Below are 22,572 nucleotides of genomic sequence, written 5' to 3'. Positions count from 1 at the left end.
GATTTTCTTTTGTAGTAGCCAAGTTTATACGGAGGTTTGTGACCTTACGTCTGTGAAATGACCCAAGCACCGACGTATCTATCCCTTTCAAGCACATTCTCCCGATGGTAAGCAGTACCACATTCACGACAGATTAATGTCGTCTAGTATCAGAGGAAAGACTAAAACGACTCTCATCTGTAAAGTCCATTGGTTAATTGTCCAATTTGTATGGATAGAATACCACTGAAAACGTTCTGTACCTTGTGCTGTGGATAAAGAGACGCAGATCACAGGCCTTCGGGCGTATACGCCTATCGTCGCAGACATATTGCCAAGTTTGTCAAGATATTCGCGTACCTGCGCTTGTGTGGAGTCGACTTGTAAGATGACCTGCTGTGGTGCGTCGATTACGTTTTGTTGTTATAAACAAAAATCTATCTTCATGCTCCATCATAGAGCCAGGGCGACCTCTTAGCTAACGTTTGGAATGCATTCCATTGGTTGTAAAGGCTGTCCAGAGCTTGGATACAACGCTATTTGAAATTCTAAACTTCCTGGAAATATCAGTATTTCTGCGGTCTTCTTCAAGCTTTTCAATAATTTGTCCGTGTGAAATCATTTAGATGATGTCTTTGAGACATTACAAGATACCCAACTTTGCAATTTTATTGCTTCACTTGCAGAGCTTTCTTCAAAACAATTCACTTAATGCAGCCTTTTTTTGCATTTCATTTTCTTGACTGCTACCTCGTGATCCCTTTGGGTGCGATTCAATTCAAAAGTCTGAATATGTATCTGCTTTTTACTCGAAACTATCAGTTATACAACTTGCCACAAGCCAAGCTGATTCATCTGAATTTGCTGTTGTAACCTTCAGAAATAATGCGCATCCTTAGGTTTTGGATACGGTGTATATGACCTGGCGTATCAGGCCACAGTTATGCTTCTGTTGATCCCACGAGTCTGCTTTTCACGATAACCTTATTTATAGTAGATCAGGGCAGAAATTTCCACCACTGAGTTGTTGTAAAGGTGGAATCCTATGATAACTCGACGTTGGGAGTCAGTGAGCGCTTCATTAAGTTGTAGTTTAGTGGTAATTTTTGTTTTTTTATATACCTGTTGAGCCGTTGTTATCGTGTATGTAGCCGTGTCCACTGCTAAGGACTGTTCTTCTGATCAGTTAGTGTGATGATAGGAAAAATTAGTTTTCTGGGAAAGAAAATCTTGTCAACTCTATTTAAGACCGGTAATTCTCCTTCATTTCTTATTATTACCTTCGATTTAAAGTCCATTGTTTTACTCTCAGGAGTAAAACAATTTCGTTCTCCTGAGAGTCCGTTACCGAGTTGGTCTGATAAAGATGTCCAATTGTGTAAAATATTAAATTGTTCAGTCGAGTAAGCAATAAGAAATAGTAACCATCAGGAGAAAATTGGAAATATAATTATAAACACAAATATAAATACAAATTATAATTTTAAAATAAAAAAATATATTAACATTAAATTAATTAAAATAAAATAAAATGTAAACCTACAGAAAATTATCACAAAAACTTCGTACTATTCACCTGGACAATTAATAATACAAGGAGGGGAAGATTCTACAAAATAAATGAATAAACAGATAACTCCCCTAACTTATTTAACTAAATTATTTAAGAGAAATGAGAAACTAATGCTCTGGTTTATTGGTAATCTTGCAATAACAACGAAAAAAAAAATGAAATAAGGATAAATGAAGTTAAGGCAATAGTTAATAACACTATATAATGAACTAATTTGGGAAGAACGCTATTACTTTGACTAAAAGGACTATTAATCAAAGTAATAGCGTCCTTCTCAAAGTAATCAACATTCTCCGGCCTTGCTTTTTAGTGATACTTGCATAGTAGACCTACTAAATGTATTAACCACTAAATACAACCATTTGAACGAATGTGTTTTCAGTTATACTGAAAACACATTCAGTTCAGTGAGTTCCTTGTTTGATTGCAAATTCGTGTTCAGAATGTAAATAAACGATTCTAATCAAACTCAGTACAGTGATAACTCATTGATTAATACTTAAATATTCTACGCAGGTAATTGTAAAACAAATGTCGATATTATCGATTTCATGTGTATAAAAACTTGTAATAAGTGAGGATGTCAGTTTCCCAAATTCATACAAACTGAAGTATGAATTTCGATTCTGACTTTGTACAATTTTCCTGGACAGGACATTCGAATTGAGAGTTGATTTTTTAGATATAATTCAGACTTATAATTTGAACAAAAATGTTGTAATCCTCACGTATGACATCATTCATTCAGCATGCTAAATGATTTATACATTTATCCTATTTTCTAAAGTCATTGTTCACTTTGTAACAACGACTTTGGAAAATGATTAAAACGGATAGGAATCAGTTCTATAAAAAATGAAATGCAGTAATCAGAATTTTTATGTTTCTATAGATGACAATACCTGAATATTCTTTTCCAATTCCCCTTTATTAACTTCGGGAATCTTTAGAACATGTTGTACAAAAAATTTTCGCTGTTCTTGCCATGCGTAACCATTTGCGGAACCAAAACCTATAAATAGATAATTTTTTTCAAATAAATGCATTAAAAGCAATTATATTTTATTAGTAAAAGAAATAAAACAAATAATTAATATTACAAATTACACAGATCTATCGGTCTCCTTCATTAATACGTTTCTTTATGCTCAAATTACTTTTCGTAATAATTGAGATCGAAAACTTTACCTTGAATAGTATTTCAACAAAAATATCAAACCAGGCACAATATACAAAACACTTCAGAATCATTACAAAAATAAATAAATAGTAATAATAATAATCAACACTGCAGTAACGCAGTCAACAACTGTAAGTGTAACCTTGTACATAGAAGAAAATTAATATTTAAACATACTCATTAATACTCCGTATATTGATAATGTTTAAACATCAGGGCATGCCTTAACTACAAACACCGCATGAGTAAATCAATATAATTGAAATACAATTATTATTATCATTATTACTACGCGAATGTTCCAAGAACTCATCGCGGGAGGACACTCCCATCTACTCCGCTACACAAATCCCATGACATCCACTATTTAATTCTCCAACTTCAACCAAACACAACGACAAATATCAACGACATCTACCGTCCACCACCAACAACAACCACAGTATTTTTGTCTGTAAATTGTGTGTGTTCTCGTGGCCAATTTGCCTCGACGCCAGATGGGAAACCTCAGTTTCCATGTGGGAAAAAAAACAGCTACATCCATATGAGATCGGCTAACTCACCTTCAATTGAAAAAGGTCATTGTGAGCAAAGTACAGTTCTATTAACAGAAGTATAACTTTCATTTTAGAGGGAAGTTACAGCATTAATTATACTTAATTAGTTAATTCATATAATTAATGAATTATATGAATTAACTTAATTAGTTACCGTGACTCGAGCCAAATATGAAATGAGATTTATCAAAACACGATCATTAATTTTAGTTTTAATGCGTTGATTTCATTTAATATTTAAAATAGATATAAAATATAAGTCATATCTAAAACCAAACATTGGATTTCTCCACAAAATCGTTTCTCTCTTCACGTTGTCACGAAAGATTATCTGCATGTCATCAGCAATTAGGTTTCAAGATTACTTATCAGCATATCTTTATGCATAATAATTAAGGAAATTACGAAGAGGAAAAAAGCGAAACAACACAAACGTGATATGCAATGAAACGAAAATATTTATTACACGTGGAATAATTATTGATGTCTTCCTTGATATTATTTGTTTGTATTCTATATTAAGTGGAATAGTTTATCACAAATACACTAGTGTCCAAAACTTAAGGATGAACACTGAATTGATTTCGAGTAGAAATCGAATAAGCATTCAAATTTTCGAATCTTGCGCAAAGGTGTCGAGTGGTCGCACTCAACAGGATAAAAACTCATCAGGCTGCCTTAAGGAATTGGGTTTGAAGGAAGCTATTTTGGGGAAGGAAAGAAAAGTTGCAAAAACAAAAAAAACCAAACATTCGAGTTTGGCACGTCCATAAATCACCTTGCTTAATGGACTTTACAGACTCGAATGTAGATAACAATGTCATAACAGTGTTATTAAAGTAATTATTCTACATCAGAGACAGTTAAATTCCTTCCTCACGTGGAATAACTTGAGTATCAACTAGAAACTCATTGTGCAAGACGATCTATAATTTATGAATGAACTTGAACCATATCTTTCCTCGGTGTCCTTATAAAAAAATATAATTTCATAGTTCCTTATTAACATCTGTTTTTCGCAAACCTTCCTTCTTTGGTCGGTATGTCCATGATGCTTGAGCTCACCATCTCTCACAGAAATGTGGCATTATTACATGTTTTTTTCAAGAACTCATGTTAAAAGAGCATCCACCGTTTTTCACCATCCTCTATTAGATGTTACGACTCCCATAGAATCGCCTTCTCGTACATTAAAGGCATTTGAGAGCGACTTTCTCGCATCTTGAATGTGTTTAATATTTCCAAGAATTCCAAGCCTATTAATTCAATTAAATATGTGATACTATGTCCAAAAGATAAAATTCTATTTCTACTGCTACCTGGAGTATACTCAGTCCCAAGCAACTGCAAATTATTCTACTTTGGGCAAACAATACGATTTGTTTCGTACGCTTTTCTGAACGTGAGTCCTACATTCCCTGCAAGAAACGCAACAGATGGTCTAGCCTAATATGGAATTATTAATACTATTCACGAGATCCTTTGGAATGAGAGCAAATTACTACATAATTGTTGCCATAAAATTCGAAGTACTTCTGCATCGCCCAAATCTCAGTGTTAATGATGGAATCGAGAAAATTATTATTAAGAACTACACTACACATATTTAATTTTATATACATTTTATTACATGTAACACATACCCTTCAATTTTTTTATTATCACACGCCCGCACACTCCAATAATTATATCCTAATTGTATCGATTTTTACCTGGCTGTCACGTGATTGCGATATAACAAAAAATTCCAATCTCCGTATTTTCCAGTTTAATTTTTTTAAAACTGTATTACACTGAGTCACGATAAGTGTATCGAAATATTTGTAGTTAATGTATGGAAATTAATTTTTTTTCAGTTGTCTCTATGTAACTTTAGAATAATGAATAATGCACAGTTTTCCCTTAATAAGCATAAAAATAAAAAAAAGTCATAATTGCGTATGCAAAATAAATATTTATAGTTCCGAGTGAAATCTTAAAATTCCGCACATTTTTTTCTATAGCACGTAAGAGCCTCGGCAGCGCAACTGGACAAAAATGGCATAGGGCTCTTCGATTAGAAAAAGATTTAAGTTCGATCTTTATTGTGACGAAAGGAATCTTCAAATTGGACTTTTTTTTTAAATGAAAGTGAAAATCTCGGTTAAATCGGACCTAATACCACTTGCAACTTATAGAAAAAAATACAGCTTGTGGACGGTAGGTGGCGCTATATACTGATGGAGTAGTGAATTATGAGTAGTGTACAGTAGAATTCACTCTCACGACGAGTGTTTGACTCCTTGGATGTGTCAAATAAGAATTATAATCATAAGCAAGGTCCGAAATGAATAGTTGATCTTCCTGTAAATATGGTTATTTCATTCCCAGATATCGCGATAGGTTTCATATTTTTCATAAAAATTTATATAAAAAGGTTCTAAACAGTAAAATATGAAAACATTTTATTCTTCTATACTACACACATAAACCTGAAATCAGACCTATTAATGTGGATGGTGTCCATATAATTGTACACACACGCTCACATCCATAAACAAATGGACAATAAATAATACTAGATTATTTTTATTAAATATATCATAGAATTCTATCCTTTATTTTGCAATCTCCGATAATCTCAGTCCTCATTTTATGATATTTCTTCCAGAGTTATATAGGATGATATTATAGTACTACATAACTGTTCATTATTACTATATTCCACTGAACGGCTTTCTTCCAAATTAAAGGGTTTTTTTTTATATTTATGTTATCGGCAGATCTTACAAGGCATTCTAATGTACTAATAATTACATTTGTGGGTATTGTTGCATTGGTTAGAATTACATCCATCCATCAGCTCACTGGTGATCATCAGATGCCGTATGATCACTCCTTTCCTTTCTTCTTCTTCTGATGTATTTTGAACAACAATTCTTCATATCAACAAAGGATCCCAGGTAATTAAACTTGCTAACTAACTCAATTCTTATTTCGCTAAGGTACACATATTCTCAGGAATTACTTCGAGGCAATTAATACCATGAGGATAGTATATTATGTACCCTAACGCCTATGTCACTATCCTGTTTGCTAATTTGCACTCTTCACATTTCTGTGTTAAATAAGGAATACCCTACGAATCTGTTCTTTTCCTCAGGCTTTTCCGCCTACATATTAAATAATCTCCCAATAATTTCAATTCGTGTTCACAGGTTTGCTCATATACGCTCCATTTCTCTCCATCATTTGACAAAATATCTAGTGCAACATCATGATAAACTTCAAAAATTTTCATACAAGAGTAAAATTAGAGTTACTGCAAACTCTAATCATTTAGTGTTCTCTAATGCTTTCATTCTCTGTAAATATCATAATACATAAAACTCACGAAAAATCAGATCTATTCTCTTGGCATAATTTAGACTAAAACTTTCCTTGTAGAACGACATTACTTGCATAGCATATTAATTCTCCAAAACACTTGGCATTTATCTGTTTACGACACTGCTTATCGCTTTTGAATTTGTATCTGCTGCAATCTCGAACCTACCAGACCATATAATTTGCTTCTCGCATTAATGCATAAAATTATTCCAATCATGACTAACGATATCCTGAAAAATAAGCAATCAGTTTAATCGATGACTCCCTCTTCTGCTTTTTCCTTTTCTGTTTTATGCTTTTGTACACATATTTCCTTGATTATCGCAACTCTGAACTGTGGACCATAATTGCATATTCCTCTTATGCATGTAAAAATATGACAGTGTCTACCTAATAATGTTAGTTCAGTAATAATAATAATAATAATAATAATAATAATAATAATAATAATAATAATAATAATAATAATAATAGCAATAACAAGTGTTCAAATTAATGAAAGACATTACTCAACTTCATTACTCAATTTTTAGTCGCAGCCTTCCTCTAGTTGTTTTCCTTAAGTCCATGTTTTTCAACTTATTTTATGTCAGTTCTTTATTATCAAAACAGTTTGATATTACAATAGCATTTCTTTTTTTTTCTCTACAATTAGACCGTTTTAGTGCTTCGTTATAATCATAAAAAATAGTAATTCGATTGGAATTATTGTTCTTGGCTAATTGTGGAGAAAAAAAGAAATACTACTGTAATATGAAACTGTTTTGATAATAAACAGGTGAAATAAAACAACTACAGTCAAAGTGTTTAACCAAGTACTTGAAGAAAAGTAAAGAAGAAAAGAACGATTCGTAGGATATTCCTGAGTTAATACAGATGACATTTCAGTGTTCATGTAAGTAATTCCTAAGAAACATGTGTACTTTAGCGGAGTAAGAATTGAGTTAGCAAGTTTAATTACCTGGGATCCGTTGTTAATATGAAGAATTGCTGTTAAGAATACATCAGAAGAAGAAGACGGAATGGCTAAAATCGGAGTGTTGTTTAAAATCTGAACGGGTAGATCTATCTCCACAGGAACAAATTTGAATATTCTGGATGCAGCTGTTTTTCCAACAGCGACTTATGGACGGCAAACTTGGAACATCAAGAGGTCTGATAGGAAAAGGATAGGAGCTTTTGAGATATGATGTTGCAGAATGCCATTTCAGAATTCTGATGATGATGTTATCATATGTATGTTATCATATACTGAAAAATATATATCATATACGGAGGATATCATATACTGAAAGACGATCAACGGGCACTAGAAAAGATCAGAAGAACCTTAAGGCTCTATATAGATATTGACAGAAGAAAGCGGAATTACTTTGGACACATTGAAAGGATGGAAAGAGGACTTCTCAAACCTGTAATAGAAGGTAAACATCCTGGAAAAAGAGGAAGAGTTAAACATTCGGTGAGATGGACGGAATCTTCAATGAGATATGTGTCGAGTGACTGATCTTCTCTCTGAAGATCAGTCACTCGAGACATATCTCATTAGACATATACTTCTAACCAATGCACGCAGATGCAATTATTAGTACGTTAGAAGACCTTGTATGATCTGCCAATAACATGAATTTCAAAAATAATACGTTAATTTTGAAGAAAACTGTTCAGTGGAATATAGTAATAATGAACAGTTATATAGTGCCATAATATTGTTCTGTATAACTCTTGAAAATATAATCATAAAATGATGATAACTGAGATAATAGGAGATTGCAAATTAAAGAATATAACATTCTATACTGTATTCAATAAAAGTAATCTGACATTATTTATTGTCGATTTGTTTATGGATGTGAGCATGCGCGTACAATTATGAACACACACTCAGACATCCCACATAAATAGTCTGATTTTGGGTTTATGAGTGAAGTATATAAGACGAATAAAATGTTTTCTTATTTTACTGTTTCGAATGCTTTTTTTATAAAAATTAATAAAAAATATGAAACTACTGCGATATCCGGGAAATTAAATTACTATTTTTTCAGGAAGTTGAAAGTGATTTCATTTTAGACGCCTTGCTTATAAGAATAATTAGTATGCGACACCTCCGAGGTGTCAAACATTCGTCGTGACAGGGATTTTACTGTACACTAGCCACAATTCACTACTCAGTTCCTCTCGCCACCTACTAACAGTATTTTTATCTATAAATTGCGAGTGGTCTCAGGTCCAGTTTAACTGAGATTTTCACTTTCAATTGAAAAAAGCCCTATTTGAAGATTCCTCTTGTCACGACAAGGAATGAACCCAATTCTTTTTCCAATCTATAATATATATATATATATATATATATATATATATATATATATATATATATATATATATATATATATATATGATGCATCTTGGATGAGAACTAATTTCTCTATTTAGTTTAGTCATAATTATTAGTTCTAAACTAATAATTATTATTATTAGTTTAGAACTAAACTAATAATAATAATAATAATAATATTTTTTATTATTATTATTTCTCAGATAAATTACAAACATTATATGAAGACAATTATGCATTACAAATACTTTCTCATCCTTAAAGTTTTTTTTTAAATAATAATAACAATTACTGTTTACAATATATATTATTATAATATTCATAATGATGATTTTTACAGATGTTTCTTTGCAATTTTACACTCTATATATACAATATCAATGGATATAATCCCTCTATATTGTATACAGTTATTACATACATTTGATTACATATGATACTTACTTTACATACATTTATTTACATATAATACATACTTTGGTTTACATGTGATACGTTCATTATATGCACTTAGTTACATATGATACATTTTGGATGAGAACTAATTTCTCTGCTTTCATCCTCGAAGCTTATATGAAAGCTTATCTGAGGATAACACCAGTTGGTTATTATTTATTGTTTTTTTTTGCTGTGTTGGGAAGCTACGAAATCTATGACTGAGAGGTTCGCGCGCGTACACTCAAACAAACACACACGCACGCACACACACACAATAACTTGGAATGTATTGATGCGTCGCTGAACTAGAAGCCTGAACGAATATATTGGGTTTCATTAAGTTTGTATGGTATTTCGGGTGCGTGTTTCATGTTCATAGTATGTCCTTAGAGCTCTTTTCAGGCTATTGTAGTTTGTAAGGGTTCTGTATTCGAAAGGTAATTTGTTTATCATGTCTGGGATGTAGACGTTTCGCGTGGCCTTTCCGTAGTGATTATTGTATTTATATGTGATATAATTAGTAATCTGAGGTCGTGTTATACGGTATGTATTTCTGACTGTCCTGTAGTTGGCATCGAAATAATGTTTCAGCAAAGCAGCATAGTGACATAAATGTTTTGCTGTCAGTATTTTGTGTTTTGGCATTGCAATGTATATAAGGTCGTGATTTTCTCTTTGTTCCCAAAAGATCAGTTTTATCATTTTGTACTGTAGCGACATTAATCTATTTAATTTGTAGGGTGCACAGAAAGCATACGTTGTTATAGTGTATCTTAGTATATTTTGGCATATTGCTTTGCATATTAGTATTTTTAGGCGTATGGGAACTATGTCTTTTAACCTGTAGAGTTTGCCACTTATTGTTCGGAGTTTGTTGTGTAGATGGTTTATGTGGCTATTCCAGTTCATATCTGCATCGAGGTAAATTCCAAGGTATCGTATTGTTTTAACCTGAGTGATTGTGGTGGTTTTGCTGTTCTGTGTATTTTTTGTGTTGGAAAGTGGATGTTGGATGGTTATCTATTTGTTATCAACTGGTCGAGTCAGTGGATTTCTGAATATCATTAATTTTGTCTTTTCTCAGTTTAGGTGTATGGAGTTTTTCGTGAGCCAGTCTATGATCAGATTTATGTCATGTTGCATATTTGTTTGTGCTATGCTTAAGTCATTATGGATGGATATTATTGCTGCATCGTCTGCGTATTGGATTACCTTACCTTTGAGTGGCAGCTGATTAATATCGTGCGTGTAAATGTTGAATAGAGTTGGGGAGAGTACAGCTCCATGTGGTACTCCACAGGTTACTGCTAGCTCTCTGCTTCGGTTTGACCCGATACGTATGATATGTTTTCTATTTTGAAGGTAGTTTGGTTTGATGTGTAAGTGTATCGAATGCTTTAGTTAGATCAAGAAAGACGACCATGGCAATTTTGTTTTTGTCTAAGACGGTATTAATTACGTCTGTAAAGTCTTCCAAGAGAGATATTGTTCCCTTATTTTCTGAAAACCATATTGTGTTTTGGGGATAATATGAAAGATCTCAGTGTATGCTGTGAGTTTCTTCAGTATGATCCGCTCCATAATTTGATTGATAATTGGTAATGTTGCTGTGGGTCTGTAATTGCTGATTAAATTTGTTTTTCCATGTTTGTATATGGGTGTGATTATGGCAATCTTTGGCATACTTGGTATCTGTCCTGTTTTAAATATTTTATTTATTAATTTTAGTAGAATAGGAGTTAAACTAGTTGCATGTTGCTTTATATCTTTTTGTCTGATACCATCAATTCCTGGGCCTTTGTTTAGTTTGATTTGATGTATTGTAGAGAGAAGTTCTGCTTTTTTTTATGGTTGGGAACCATAATGTCTGTTTTGATTGTGGTCCAAGTGGAGGGTCTCGTTTTGTGATTGGGGGCTGTGCAGTTGTTGAATGGAGTCTGCAAAGTATTGGTTAAAGTCATTTGCTAGTTGCAGATAGCATTTGCGTTTTTCATGAAGCTGTGTTTTATGGTTTCAGAGGCAGTGGTTTTGGGAACAAAATCTAGCATCTCATTGATCAGATGCCAGGTTTATTTCATGTTGTTTTGTGCGGAGGTTAGTTTGTCTCTGTAGTAGCTTCTCTTTGCATTTCTGATTTGTGTTGTAAGGCGATTCCTTGTTATCTTATATTCAGTTTTTAAAGCTGTGTTATTTGTATATCGCTTTAATTCTTTCCATAAAGCGTCCTTTCTGTGTATTTCTAGGATTAAATTTTGTGCTATCCAAGGATTTTGTGTTGTTTTTGAGCGAATTCTGACTTTCTTTGTAGCTTTCTTATATATTTCCTCCAGTGTGAGTTTAATGTTGTTGTATAAGATTTCTGCTGAATCTGATGCCAAGTGTTCCCAGTCTGTTTTCTTCTTTCTTGGTGGACTGTTTCTTCGACTATTATTTTTTTCTGTCGCTTTTCTTCTGTGGGAAATTGCATGGATTGTGTCTTGGTGTGCAGTTTTAGAGCAGTGAAGTAATGGTCTGCTATGGAGTGTAACTGTTTGGTGGTGCTCGGACGTTTATATGGTTTTAGTTTGCAATATTTATGTTTATGTCGCCAATTATCATTAGGTGTTCGGTTGATCATATTTCTTGGCTTGAAAGCCAGCAATTGAGTTCATGCAAGAATTTTATCATGTTTAGGTTTAGTGGCCTGTAAATAGCATTTAGTTATGGGATGCTGTCTATTGGTGGTATTAGTGATTTCGAGGCAAAGGATTTCAGCATGCTCAATCTGACAGGCCATTTCCTTTGCTATTAGGTTTTGTTTGATAAATATTAATATTCCACCCCCTCTTTTTGTTTGACGGCATGATCTATGTTGTTGAAAGCGATAATAATAATAATAATAATAATAATAATAATAATAATAATAATAATAATAATAATAATTCCACTTGGGCTTGAAGGATTTTCTTGAAATGAAATATTTTATGATCACTATTAAATTTTAGTCTTAAATTTTATTTAAAACTAAAATTAAATTTTAGTTATTAAATTTTCTACTGTAACACCTTCATAGTACAGTCGAAAATAGCAATGGAACACCTGGTTAACTCTGCCCTTGATACGATAAATGAGTTGCGACAGGACAGAAGACTACTGCTCTGAAGCATTCAGTGCATTCATTTCATAATTGGCTACAGTAATTTCCTTTTGTACTTGAAACATGCAGCACTGTTTTACTTAATTTTCCATAAAAGTGATTTAGCTAAATATAGTTTTATTCTAGATTTAAGGTTTAGTTGAATTTACAAAAGAATTTCATTTAAACCATCTGAAGTAGAATCCTGAATTTATAATATAATTTAATTTCGAAATATTTTATCAACTTTCGTGCTTGTGATCGGGGGTCAGACATTGAAACGAACAGCTTACGTTTGGACAAACGGAAACTAACATCTGCTTAATAAATCACAGAAACTCACCCTAATATTATTCATTCACTTAGTAAGTAAATGTGTTATATAGTAAAGCACGAGCTCATGTGCAGGAGTAATATCTCTACGGGTTAATTCCACACCCATGTGATACACTTTAAAAACCTATTCCAAACTTAAAATCTACATAAAACGTTTCCGTTAAACATGTGATCTTAAAGATCGATTTCTGAGATAATCTTACAACTGACAGTGCCAGGCTTTCCAAATCTTCATAACCGATAGTTAGTGAAGCCAGTCACTCAGGAGTCGACTCAGGTTTCCTGTAGTCGGTCGTACCGTTCTCGTGCACATCATCGTAAGGAGTTTCCACTAGATTTTGAAGAAAGATTTTGAAGACATGATAAAAATGTCCTGTAAGCCTGCTTGGAAATCGTGCCGCTAAATTAATAAAACGGCACGATTTTTCAAGAAGGCTCCAAAGATATTTGGAGACAAATATCTTTGGAGACAAAAAGATATTTGCAGGAGGTGAAGAAAGTTTATTTTCGATTGGACATTTGTGATTGTTGTGATAATCAAAAATACCATCTCTAGTGAATATCCTGAGAATCTCGATTCCTGTTCCTCATTTGAACAGAGATTTCTATTAGTCGTTCAGTATGATGCACGTTAATTCCTAATAGCTTCGGTTTAAATGGAACAAATGTTTAAAGGTATGAGAAATTATTTTAACTTACTTTCCTTTCCTGGAAGTGGATGCAGCTGAAATGGTTCTGGCCTGTTTAATATTGCTGGGTTTTTATAAGCTTCTTTTAAATTTTTGTAGTCACCTATTATCACAACAAGACGATTTCCAATGTACATACTGTAAAAGAAACGAGAAATTAATTAGAATATTTAATATAACATAAAAGTGATTGTTAATCATTTTCACTGTTGCAGTCCTCGGATTGCAACAATGAAAGTTAGCTCGCCATCATTTCAGAGAAATGGATTTTTGTGCAGAATAAGCTATATTATTTTGAGTGTTAAAGTTATGGAAAATATTAAAACAGGAGAAAATTGCTGTTTTTCTCCCCTCTTCTCTTCAAAGAAGAATGTTAACAAAAGCATTGGAAACAAATTGGATATTTTTCTCCTCAAGAGATGACAGGGTGATTACACAATAGAAAAATATTCTAACATGAGAAGAAAACAAATGGAAGCCGGATGTCGATTTGAAATAGTTTGCATGATTATTAAAAATAAAGAATAGAATTAAAGGGGGAAAATGAACAAGATTAACAGGATTTCTAATAGAACTCCAACAAGTCGTGTGGTAACGTAAAGTCAGAACTTAAAGAATAGGAAAGAGAGGTAAGTCAATACTCAAGAAAGCAATAAACAAAAAAATAATAACTAAATAATAATAGTTAGATGAGGTAATAAAATATATATAAAAAACCTATAAGCATGCTAACCTTGTGTAAATCACACATAGTAGCTAATCTTTCTAATGTTGCTTACCTGAACACCGTGCCATATTTTTTAGCCATACGAAGAAACTGAAAATGATCATTCCTTTTAAGAAATGGCTAGTATCCTAATATTGGTAGTCCAATTGGACATGGAGGTATTCTCCGTTTACGGAATGTCGAAAGAGAGAATGCACAAAAAACAACGAAAAGGAAAATCAGCAATAAACTGACTACTGGCATCACGGTGCGTTCCACGATGGAATATAGATGTTCTTTTGCCATTATTTGAAATATTTCGCAAACATGGCAGACTTACTTAAATCTGTGCACTGGAATAACTTCTATATACGTATTCTCCTCAAGGACAACCTCTGTTGGTGTACGTAAGGTTGGTTTCTAATAACGTTGAATGTAGAAATACAGCATTTGTTTATTTTTTGGATAGAAACTAATTGTTTCTATCCAATCATCGGTAACTGTATGCTGCTTATCACAACAGAATGCTAATAAAAAATCGGTCGATACAACGTAATGTTTTCCTAGATAATTTAAACATCTCTTGATTTTTACTCATAAGTTTTCTGTATTTTTTAAATATGCATGAGAAATAGAGAACTATATGATGTTATTCATATATTTAAAATTGAAATAAGAAAATTAGGTAAATCGAGAGTTGAAGATTTTATCCATTATCACAACAACTGTCATTTCGGTTTTCAAAAATGAAAAGCGAAAAAGGAACCAAATCTAATTTTATATTTTTAAGGTAGCGAAATCGTTTCTTGTGTAGCAAATTCCATGTGTATAATAAGTATCGTCCATGAATGTAGTAGTTTTTAATTCTACTTTCACTTGCAATCGTTATGATATTAGATTTTACTCACCTTACAATGTCAGATAACTGAATACCATAAGTCCAAGTACTTTTTTCACAGTCTCTATTATGACATAGACACAGAGTTTCCACATAATTTAAAATGGAAAGAAAAATGAACAAAAACTCCCTTTCAATATATCACCACATAAAGCAGTGTGGTGGTCTGATTTTAGGAGATTTTTTGTCACTACCATCCAGGAACCATTATAAATTTCGGTATCACTAGGTACCGAAGGGTAAGGATTCTTTTATTGTGTAATTTAATTTTTTTCTATTGTCCCCATACCCTACTCTAGCCAGCGACCATGAAACTTTTCAAACGACGCTAGACTTCAAACAGACAAAGCGGTGATCTAGTCTTACACAAGGCAATGAAGTTCATGTGTGTAATATATATATATATATATATATATATATTCATTCAAGTGTGCGCATCGTCTCAGGAATGCAGCTAACTTGAATGTTTATTTTTTGTGCTAAGTAAGTATAATGTTTGTATATTGCTTCTTAATTTGATTTAGGAACGATGTATTTTACGATGTGACTTTATGTCTACTATAGAAAACGTCTTGTTTGATACTTCGTAGTCATTATCGTTTTTTTATGAATAGTAGTAACCTATAATCATATAACTAAGGGAGAGTATGATGTATTTATTACAGTGTCCTTTTATTTGTTTCTGATCAATATTTGAATTGCTTTATTCTGAGTTGGAACTAAAGGTTTCAATGTAGTGCCATAGATTCCTCCCCAACTTAAAATACATCATAATTCAAAACACACTACCATATTGTAAGTTGGGGATATACAATATATCCCCAACTTACAATATGGTAGTGTACTTTGAATCCATGCAGAATATAATATTTTTAACATATTTTAATTTAAGAATCTATTTAGGTAGTAAAGTCTGTTTAACGTGATCCTTACGTTCTTTACGATATCAGTGATATGATATTTCCAGCTTAAATTAATATCAAATTTTAATCCAAAATAAGTTATTACATTGGTTTTTTCTATTTCCATACTGTAATATGTTTCGTCTTCTAGCTGCTATTAAATAGAATTGTGACAATTGGGCAAGTATACGTGTGGCAAAATCATTCTTAAACTCTAACCATTCCAGAATATGTGCTACAAGGAAATACCCCGAAAAATACCCAGCTTGTTAAATGTGCTCAACAATAAGCTCCTTCTATGATGCAACAATCTGACTAATTACGATCCCTTTCTCGTAGACAATAGGATTCTTATAAGCCGTTGGCAAGTCTTACATCAGAGACGTTTCCATAAAATAAAAACCTTCAGTACGATGCTTAACGTTGTTATTTGATAATTCTTAGCACGTTCTAGATTCATTCAAGTATGCGCATCGTCTCAGGAATGCAGCTAACATGACAACACGTTAATTTCGACTTATATTTTCTAATGGACATGTGACATTGCATTGTCTCTGATCTAAGAAAATAATACATCTCATGAATAATGAAAACTATACCTAACAAACTTGCCATGAATGTACTTTCACAGTTGTTCTTATAATAATGAAAATATGACTAACGAAATTCCATTATTTTTTCTCAAAATCAGTATTCTATACTAAGAGGAAGAACATTGACAAGTAGAGAAAATAATGTAGTCATTCCACTGTACAAGACTTGGATTTCTAGGATAGAAGAAAAGATTCAGAGTGTGATAACAAAATCAGTAATGGTATTGTGGCTATCACGACAGGTTGAGAGAACGTAATTTGCAGAGTTTGTTAAATAGGCAGAGAAGGGTGAATATCATTGATATGTGTATATTGTTAAGAAGAGATTGCCAAATAGTCATTTTGGCTTGTGTTCTGCACTCATGTAATGAATGTGAGTTGGCTATGATCTTTCTCATTGCTGAGAAAGGCCTGACTCCCTTAATAGGGGTGGTGTTAGGTCAACTTCTCCCACGATCACCCAATTCATCTTGAGAGAGTGCAGATGTCAAATGCGGGATTCGTGCCCTGTAACCACGAAGATTATTTGGATTGAAACGAAACTTTAAACGAATACAAATTTTAGTAGTAAGGGAGACATCTGGATAGTTAGAGATTCATCGAGGTAAGCCACGTATATGTTTTATTTTAAGTGTTCTCTTAACCTCTTTTACATACAAACAAACAAACATCGACTTGAAAAGGGGAAAAAAAAGAAAGAAAGAAAGAAAAAAGAAACAATTTGCGATAGCTCGATATATTTATGTAATAAGTTCAAATATGAATAACATATTTAAATAAAATTCGTACTGGAAGAAATTAAGATTAAATGCATAAGGAGGAAAGAATAATGCATAGATGGTTATGCACCCCCTAAGAAACAGAAAATTAATATTTGGTTCATAATTAATTGCTTTAATTTTATTAACAATTTTGCATTTTAAAGCCTACGCAACAAGAGAGAAGCAACTCTATTTTGCATTGTTGAATTAATTCGTAATTTTTTAAGCATAAGTAACTGTTCAACTAGGTTTGACTCGAAAACCTACTCAACAGGAGAGAAATTCAATTTTCATTGTTGACTTATAATTTGTAGTTTTCTTATGCATCTATGACTGTTGAACTAGGTTTGACTCGTAAAGATTTTATTGATTAAATGAATGTTATTGCAACATGTTTCACTGTCTTTATGCCATCTTCAGGAAGATGTTTATCACAAACAAAAAAAGTTTAAAGTTTCTAACAGCCGTTATTTCTATAAATCGAAAAATACTGGATTGATAATTTCATGAAGCACACCATTAGCAACAACAAGCACACTGAAAATTCTTACGCAAACACCATAATGATTGCTGGAATAACAGAAGTAGCGAATGTTCCATACATTAATAAAGGACTTCCAGATCTCAAGAAGTTAAGTCCTCGGTTTCTGTTTAGTGTGTCATGTAAGTGAATGACCTTGGAAGGTTGAACACTCAAAAACGAAAGTATTCTCTTCTAAATAAGGCATGAAGGAAGGTTAAGAAGTATTGTTTCACGTTTTGCGTGGATGTGTGGTACGTCTTTCTTCTCTCTTATTTTCAACATAGCCTACATGTTCTTTCTTATCGATTTCGAAACATCTCCCTGCTTCACCCACTCGTATCTTTTCTCAAGAACAAAGAATATTGCACACTCCAGGATTTTCTAGAATATCCTGGATGATGCAATAGTTCAGGATATTGCATACTCCAGGATATTCTAGAAAATATCATGGAGTATGTAATATTTTGGAGTATGCAATATCCTTTGTTCATCTCATATTATTAGCAGTACTTCCCTCTCATTTTCCTATCTCCTCTGTCATTCCTAATAAAACCATATTATTTACACTCGATCCCAGTTACAACATCTGATTCTGACAGCTAGGTTGCCGATACGGTATTGGACGACCGGCTAATCAAAGTGCTTAAAATTGCTGAGAATATAGGCATTTCAAAAGAACGTGTTGGATATATTTTACATGAAGAATTGAAAATGAAAACGCTTTGCGCAAGACGGGTGCCTCGCAGATCAAAAATGCGCTCGCATGAAAATCTCTGAACAGTTCTTGGAGCGTTTTAACAAGAATAAAATTGATTTTTTGCATCGATTTATTACTATGGATGAGACTTGGATTCACCATTGCACACCAGAATCCAAACAGCAGTCAAAACAGTGGACAGAAGCCGGTTGTTCAGCGCCAAAGAAGATAAGGTCATGGCATCGGTGTTTTGGGACGCTAAAGGCATGTTTTTATTAATTATCTTGAAAAGGTTAATTCCGACGTTTTAACTAGACTAGACGAAACAATTCGTGAGAAAATATCCGATGACATCTTCCCACAAAGGTTGTTGGAACATCCACCCTATTCCCCAGATTTGGCTCCCTCTGACTTCTATCTCTTCCCAAAACTAAAAATATTCCTCACTGGTCAACGTTTTTTTTTTTTGATTCAAGAGGTGATAGCAGCTGTGTGTGTGTGTGTGGGGGGGGGGGGGGGTTGCAGATCTTACTGAGAACCACTACAGGGACAGGATAATCGCGCTGGATCATCTACTGGAATAAATGTATTAGTCTTCTTGGAGATAGATTATGTTGAAAAATAAAAATAATTTTGAAATTATAAATTTCTTTTTTCATTGTCCATCATATATATATATATGTTAAAGATACCAAGCTATTTTAAACTTGGTACCTTTAACATAGTATTTACGCAAAGAAAGTATTTTACCTAAGGTAAAATACTTTCTACATAAATATATATATATATATTTTTAAACATAATTGTACTGACTATGAACACCGAGATATACAAGCGACATACAGTTATTTGCTGATGATGCAAATATAGGTAGGGTAATCAGGAATGCTGCTGATATGCAGTCTTTGCAGAATGATTTGAATAGGCTGGAATTGTGGGCATGGGAAAATGGGTATCAGTTCAATACCAGTAAATGTAAAGTCATTCACTTCGGCATGACTATATATCCAATGTTGTATTATATTCGTGGGATTAGACTAGAAGAAACTGATGAAGCTAGCGATCTTGGAGTGTTAATTGATAGAAAGTTGAAGTTCAGGGGCCATGTGGCAAAGATTGCAAATAGAACTCAAAAGATAATTGCAATGCTGAAACGAACATTCACATGTAAAGATAAGGATGTTATTTTGCCACAAGGTCTTGATAATACCTCACTTGGACTATTTTGCGCAGGTCTAGTCTCCTGGTTTCTGTTGTTAATCACAACGGAAACCACAATCTCTTTCTGCTGTTCTTTCTCCTGTTTGCTAGTATCAGCAGTCTACAAATTCTCAATCTGACTTCATAATCAGGATTATGTAATACTGATTATGAAGATAGATTGAGAATTTGTAGACTGCAGACACTAATAAACAGGAGAAAGAGGGGTGATGTGATTGAGACTCACAAACTTCTGAAGGGGTCATACAGGATTTCGATTGAGGGAAATTTTCAATTTATGGATAGAGGGGAAAGGACAAGAGGGTATCATTGGAAGCTGAGAATGAAGACTGCCAAGAAGGGTATGAGGGCTAGATTTTTTTCTCAGAGGGTTGTGCGTGGTTGAAATGTATTGCCTTTGGATGTCATGAGTGCAAGCAGTGTGAATTAATTCAAGAATAAGTATGATAGCTGGTGTGTGTGTGTGTGTGTGTGTGTGTGTGTGTGTGTGTGTGTGTGTGTCCTCCCTCGATCAGTCTCTGACTCCTGGAGGTCTCTCTTAATTTTTTTTATTGTTCTTTCAAATATTTACATATGTACAATGATCATCTATTCAGTATATTATTTTACAAGTTTCAGCACTTTGTGCTACATATAATGATATTTAAATAGCAATGATGATAAGAGGTTTATATATACAGGGTGTTCGGGATAAATTTGACATATTTATAATTAATTATATTTTTCCGTAAGTTACATGTATTAACACACACTTCTCTTCATTTAAAAGTTTGGACCCTTCTTCATTCATATACAAGATGTCAGAAAGGATGGATAGCTGGAACCCACCTGAATCATGGAAGAGAATAACTTGTATCATGATGATTCGTGCCCGCCATCAAAATAAGGATATTACGACTGCTGCCCAATGCTCCATGAATACAGTAAAAACAATCAAGCATGAACTAGAGACTTGCAATGGTGACTACGAGGATGTAGCAAGAAGAAAGATCCCTAGCAGACGATCTGATTGCGTTCGTACAGCAGAATTCCTCGCAAATCTGCAGGAACAGGTGTTGAAGAACCCTGGCATTGGAATTCGGGCTTTGTTCGTGGAGTTGCTAACTGTAGTCAAGCCCTGGATAACAAGGGTAGCCAATGGTAGGCCGTATGTATGGCAGCAGGATTCGGCCCCTTGCCACACCTCTGGGAAAAGTCAAAAATGGTTGTCTGAAAATTCCTACGACTTCACCAGTCCAAATGTTTGGCCTCCAAACTCCCCAGACCTTAACCCCATGGATTATTTTGTATGGGGCGCAGTTGAAAAAGACACCAATCGCACTTCTAGTAATACAAAAGCCCAGTTAATGGATAAAATTAAAACAGTTTTTGCGGCCCTTCCCAGGGAGACTGTAGCATCAGCTTGTTCGAGGTTCCGAAGCAGAATTGAAGCTGTGATCGATGCTAATGGTGGTTATTTTGAGTAAATCTTGTTGATAGTATTGTAATTAACTCTGCCTGTAATGTTTTTTTGTCAATTCATTAAATTTAATAGATACAAAGAAGATTTTCTTTTTCCTTACGAAACTGTCAAATTTATCCCGAACACCCTGTATATATAACAATCATAATAATAATTTACAATTATATTGTTCAGAGTTACATAAGTTGTATAATATTACATGTTGTAGTTTACTATTTTTTTCGAGTTTGAAAAGGTGTGATTATACAACAGTATTTACACATATGCAATCTAAATATTATGTTTCCTCATTCTCACAAATATACGGTGTAAACTCATGATTTACATTTAAAAGATTTTTTTTTACATTGCATACATTTGTTACAGTTATTATATACATTACATACATTTGTTATAATTATTATATACATTACATAGATTTGTTTACATATGTTACATTACTTACATTTATTTACATGTGATATTTACATTACGTACATTGGTTTACATATAATATATACATTACATACATTGGTTTTCATTGGATACGTACATTACATGCATTTAGTTACATATGATACATCTTGGATGAGAACTAATTTCTTTGCTTTCATCCTCGAAGCTTATATGTAAGCTTATCTGAGGATGACAACAGTTGGATATTATGTATTGTTTTTTTTTTTGCTGTGTTGGGAAGCTACGAAATCTATAATTCAGAAATTCGCGCGCGCGCACGCACGCACGCGCGCACGCACGCGCGCACACACACACACACACACACACACACACACACACACACACACACACACACACACACACACACACACACACACACACACACACAATAACTTGGAATGTCTTGATGCGTCGCTGAACTGGAAGCCTGAACGCGTATATTGTGTTTCATTAAGTTTGTATGGTATTTTGGGTGCGTGTTTCTTTTTCGTAGTGTGTCCTTAGAGCTCTTTTCAGGCTATTGTAGTTTGTAAGGTTTCTGTATTCAAAAGGTAATTTGTTTATCATGTCTGGGATGTAGAAGTTTCGTGTGGCCTTTCCGTAGTGATTATTGTATTTATATATGATATAATTAGTAGTCTGAGGTCTTGTTATACGGTATGTATTTCTAACTGTCCTGTAGTTGGCATCGAAATAATGTTTTAGAGGCTGCATAGTGACATAAATGTTTTGCGGTCAGTATTTTGTGTTCTAACATTGCAATGTTTATAAGGTCGTGATGTTCTCTTTGTTCCCAAAAG

General features: G+C 33.4%; 1 protein-coding gene across 1 annotated transcript in view; it reads right to left on the bottom strand.

Annotated features, from left to right (window-relative positions):
* The window catches only part of LOC150101492 (cytochrome P450 18a1-like), a 42,754-nt gene that overhangs the window by 11,870 nt on the left and 8,312 nt on the right, over positions 1-22,572 (bottom strand). Inside the window, exons 2-3 of the mRNA XM_090400811.1 lie at positions 13,585-13,712; positions 2,455-2,564 (exon numbers count right to left, since the gene is read on the bottom strand). Coding sequence (XP_090256937.1) covers positions 2,455-2,564; positions 13,585-13,712 — 238 coding nt within the window. The remainder of the gene's footprint in view (positions 1-2,454; positions 2,565-13,584; positions 13,713-22,572) is intronic.

This window comes from Typopeltis vanoorti, chromosome 11 (genome assembly GCF_054136105.1).
Source record: "Typopeltis vanoorti isolate ZY-2024b chromosome 11, IOZ_Tvanoo_1.0, whole genome shotgun sequence".
Taxonomy (NCBI): domain Eukaryota; kingdom Metazoa; phylum Arthropoda; class Arachnida; order Uropygi; family Thelyphonidae; genus Typopeltis; species Typopeltis vanoorti.
Note: the sequence above shows the minus strand (reverse complement) of the source record. Positions and strands in the feature narration are given on the sequence as shown.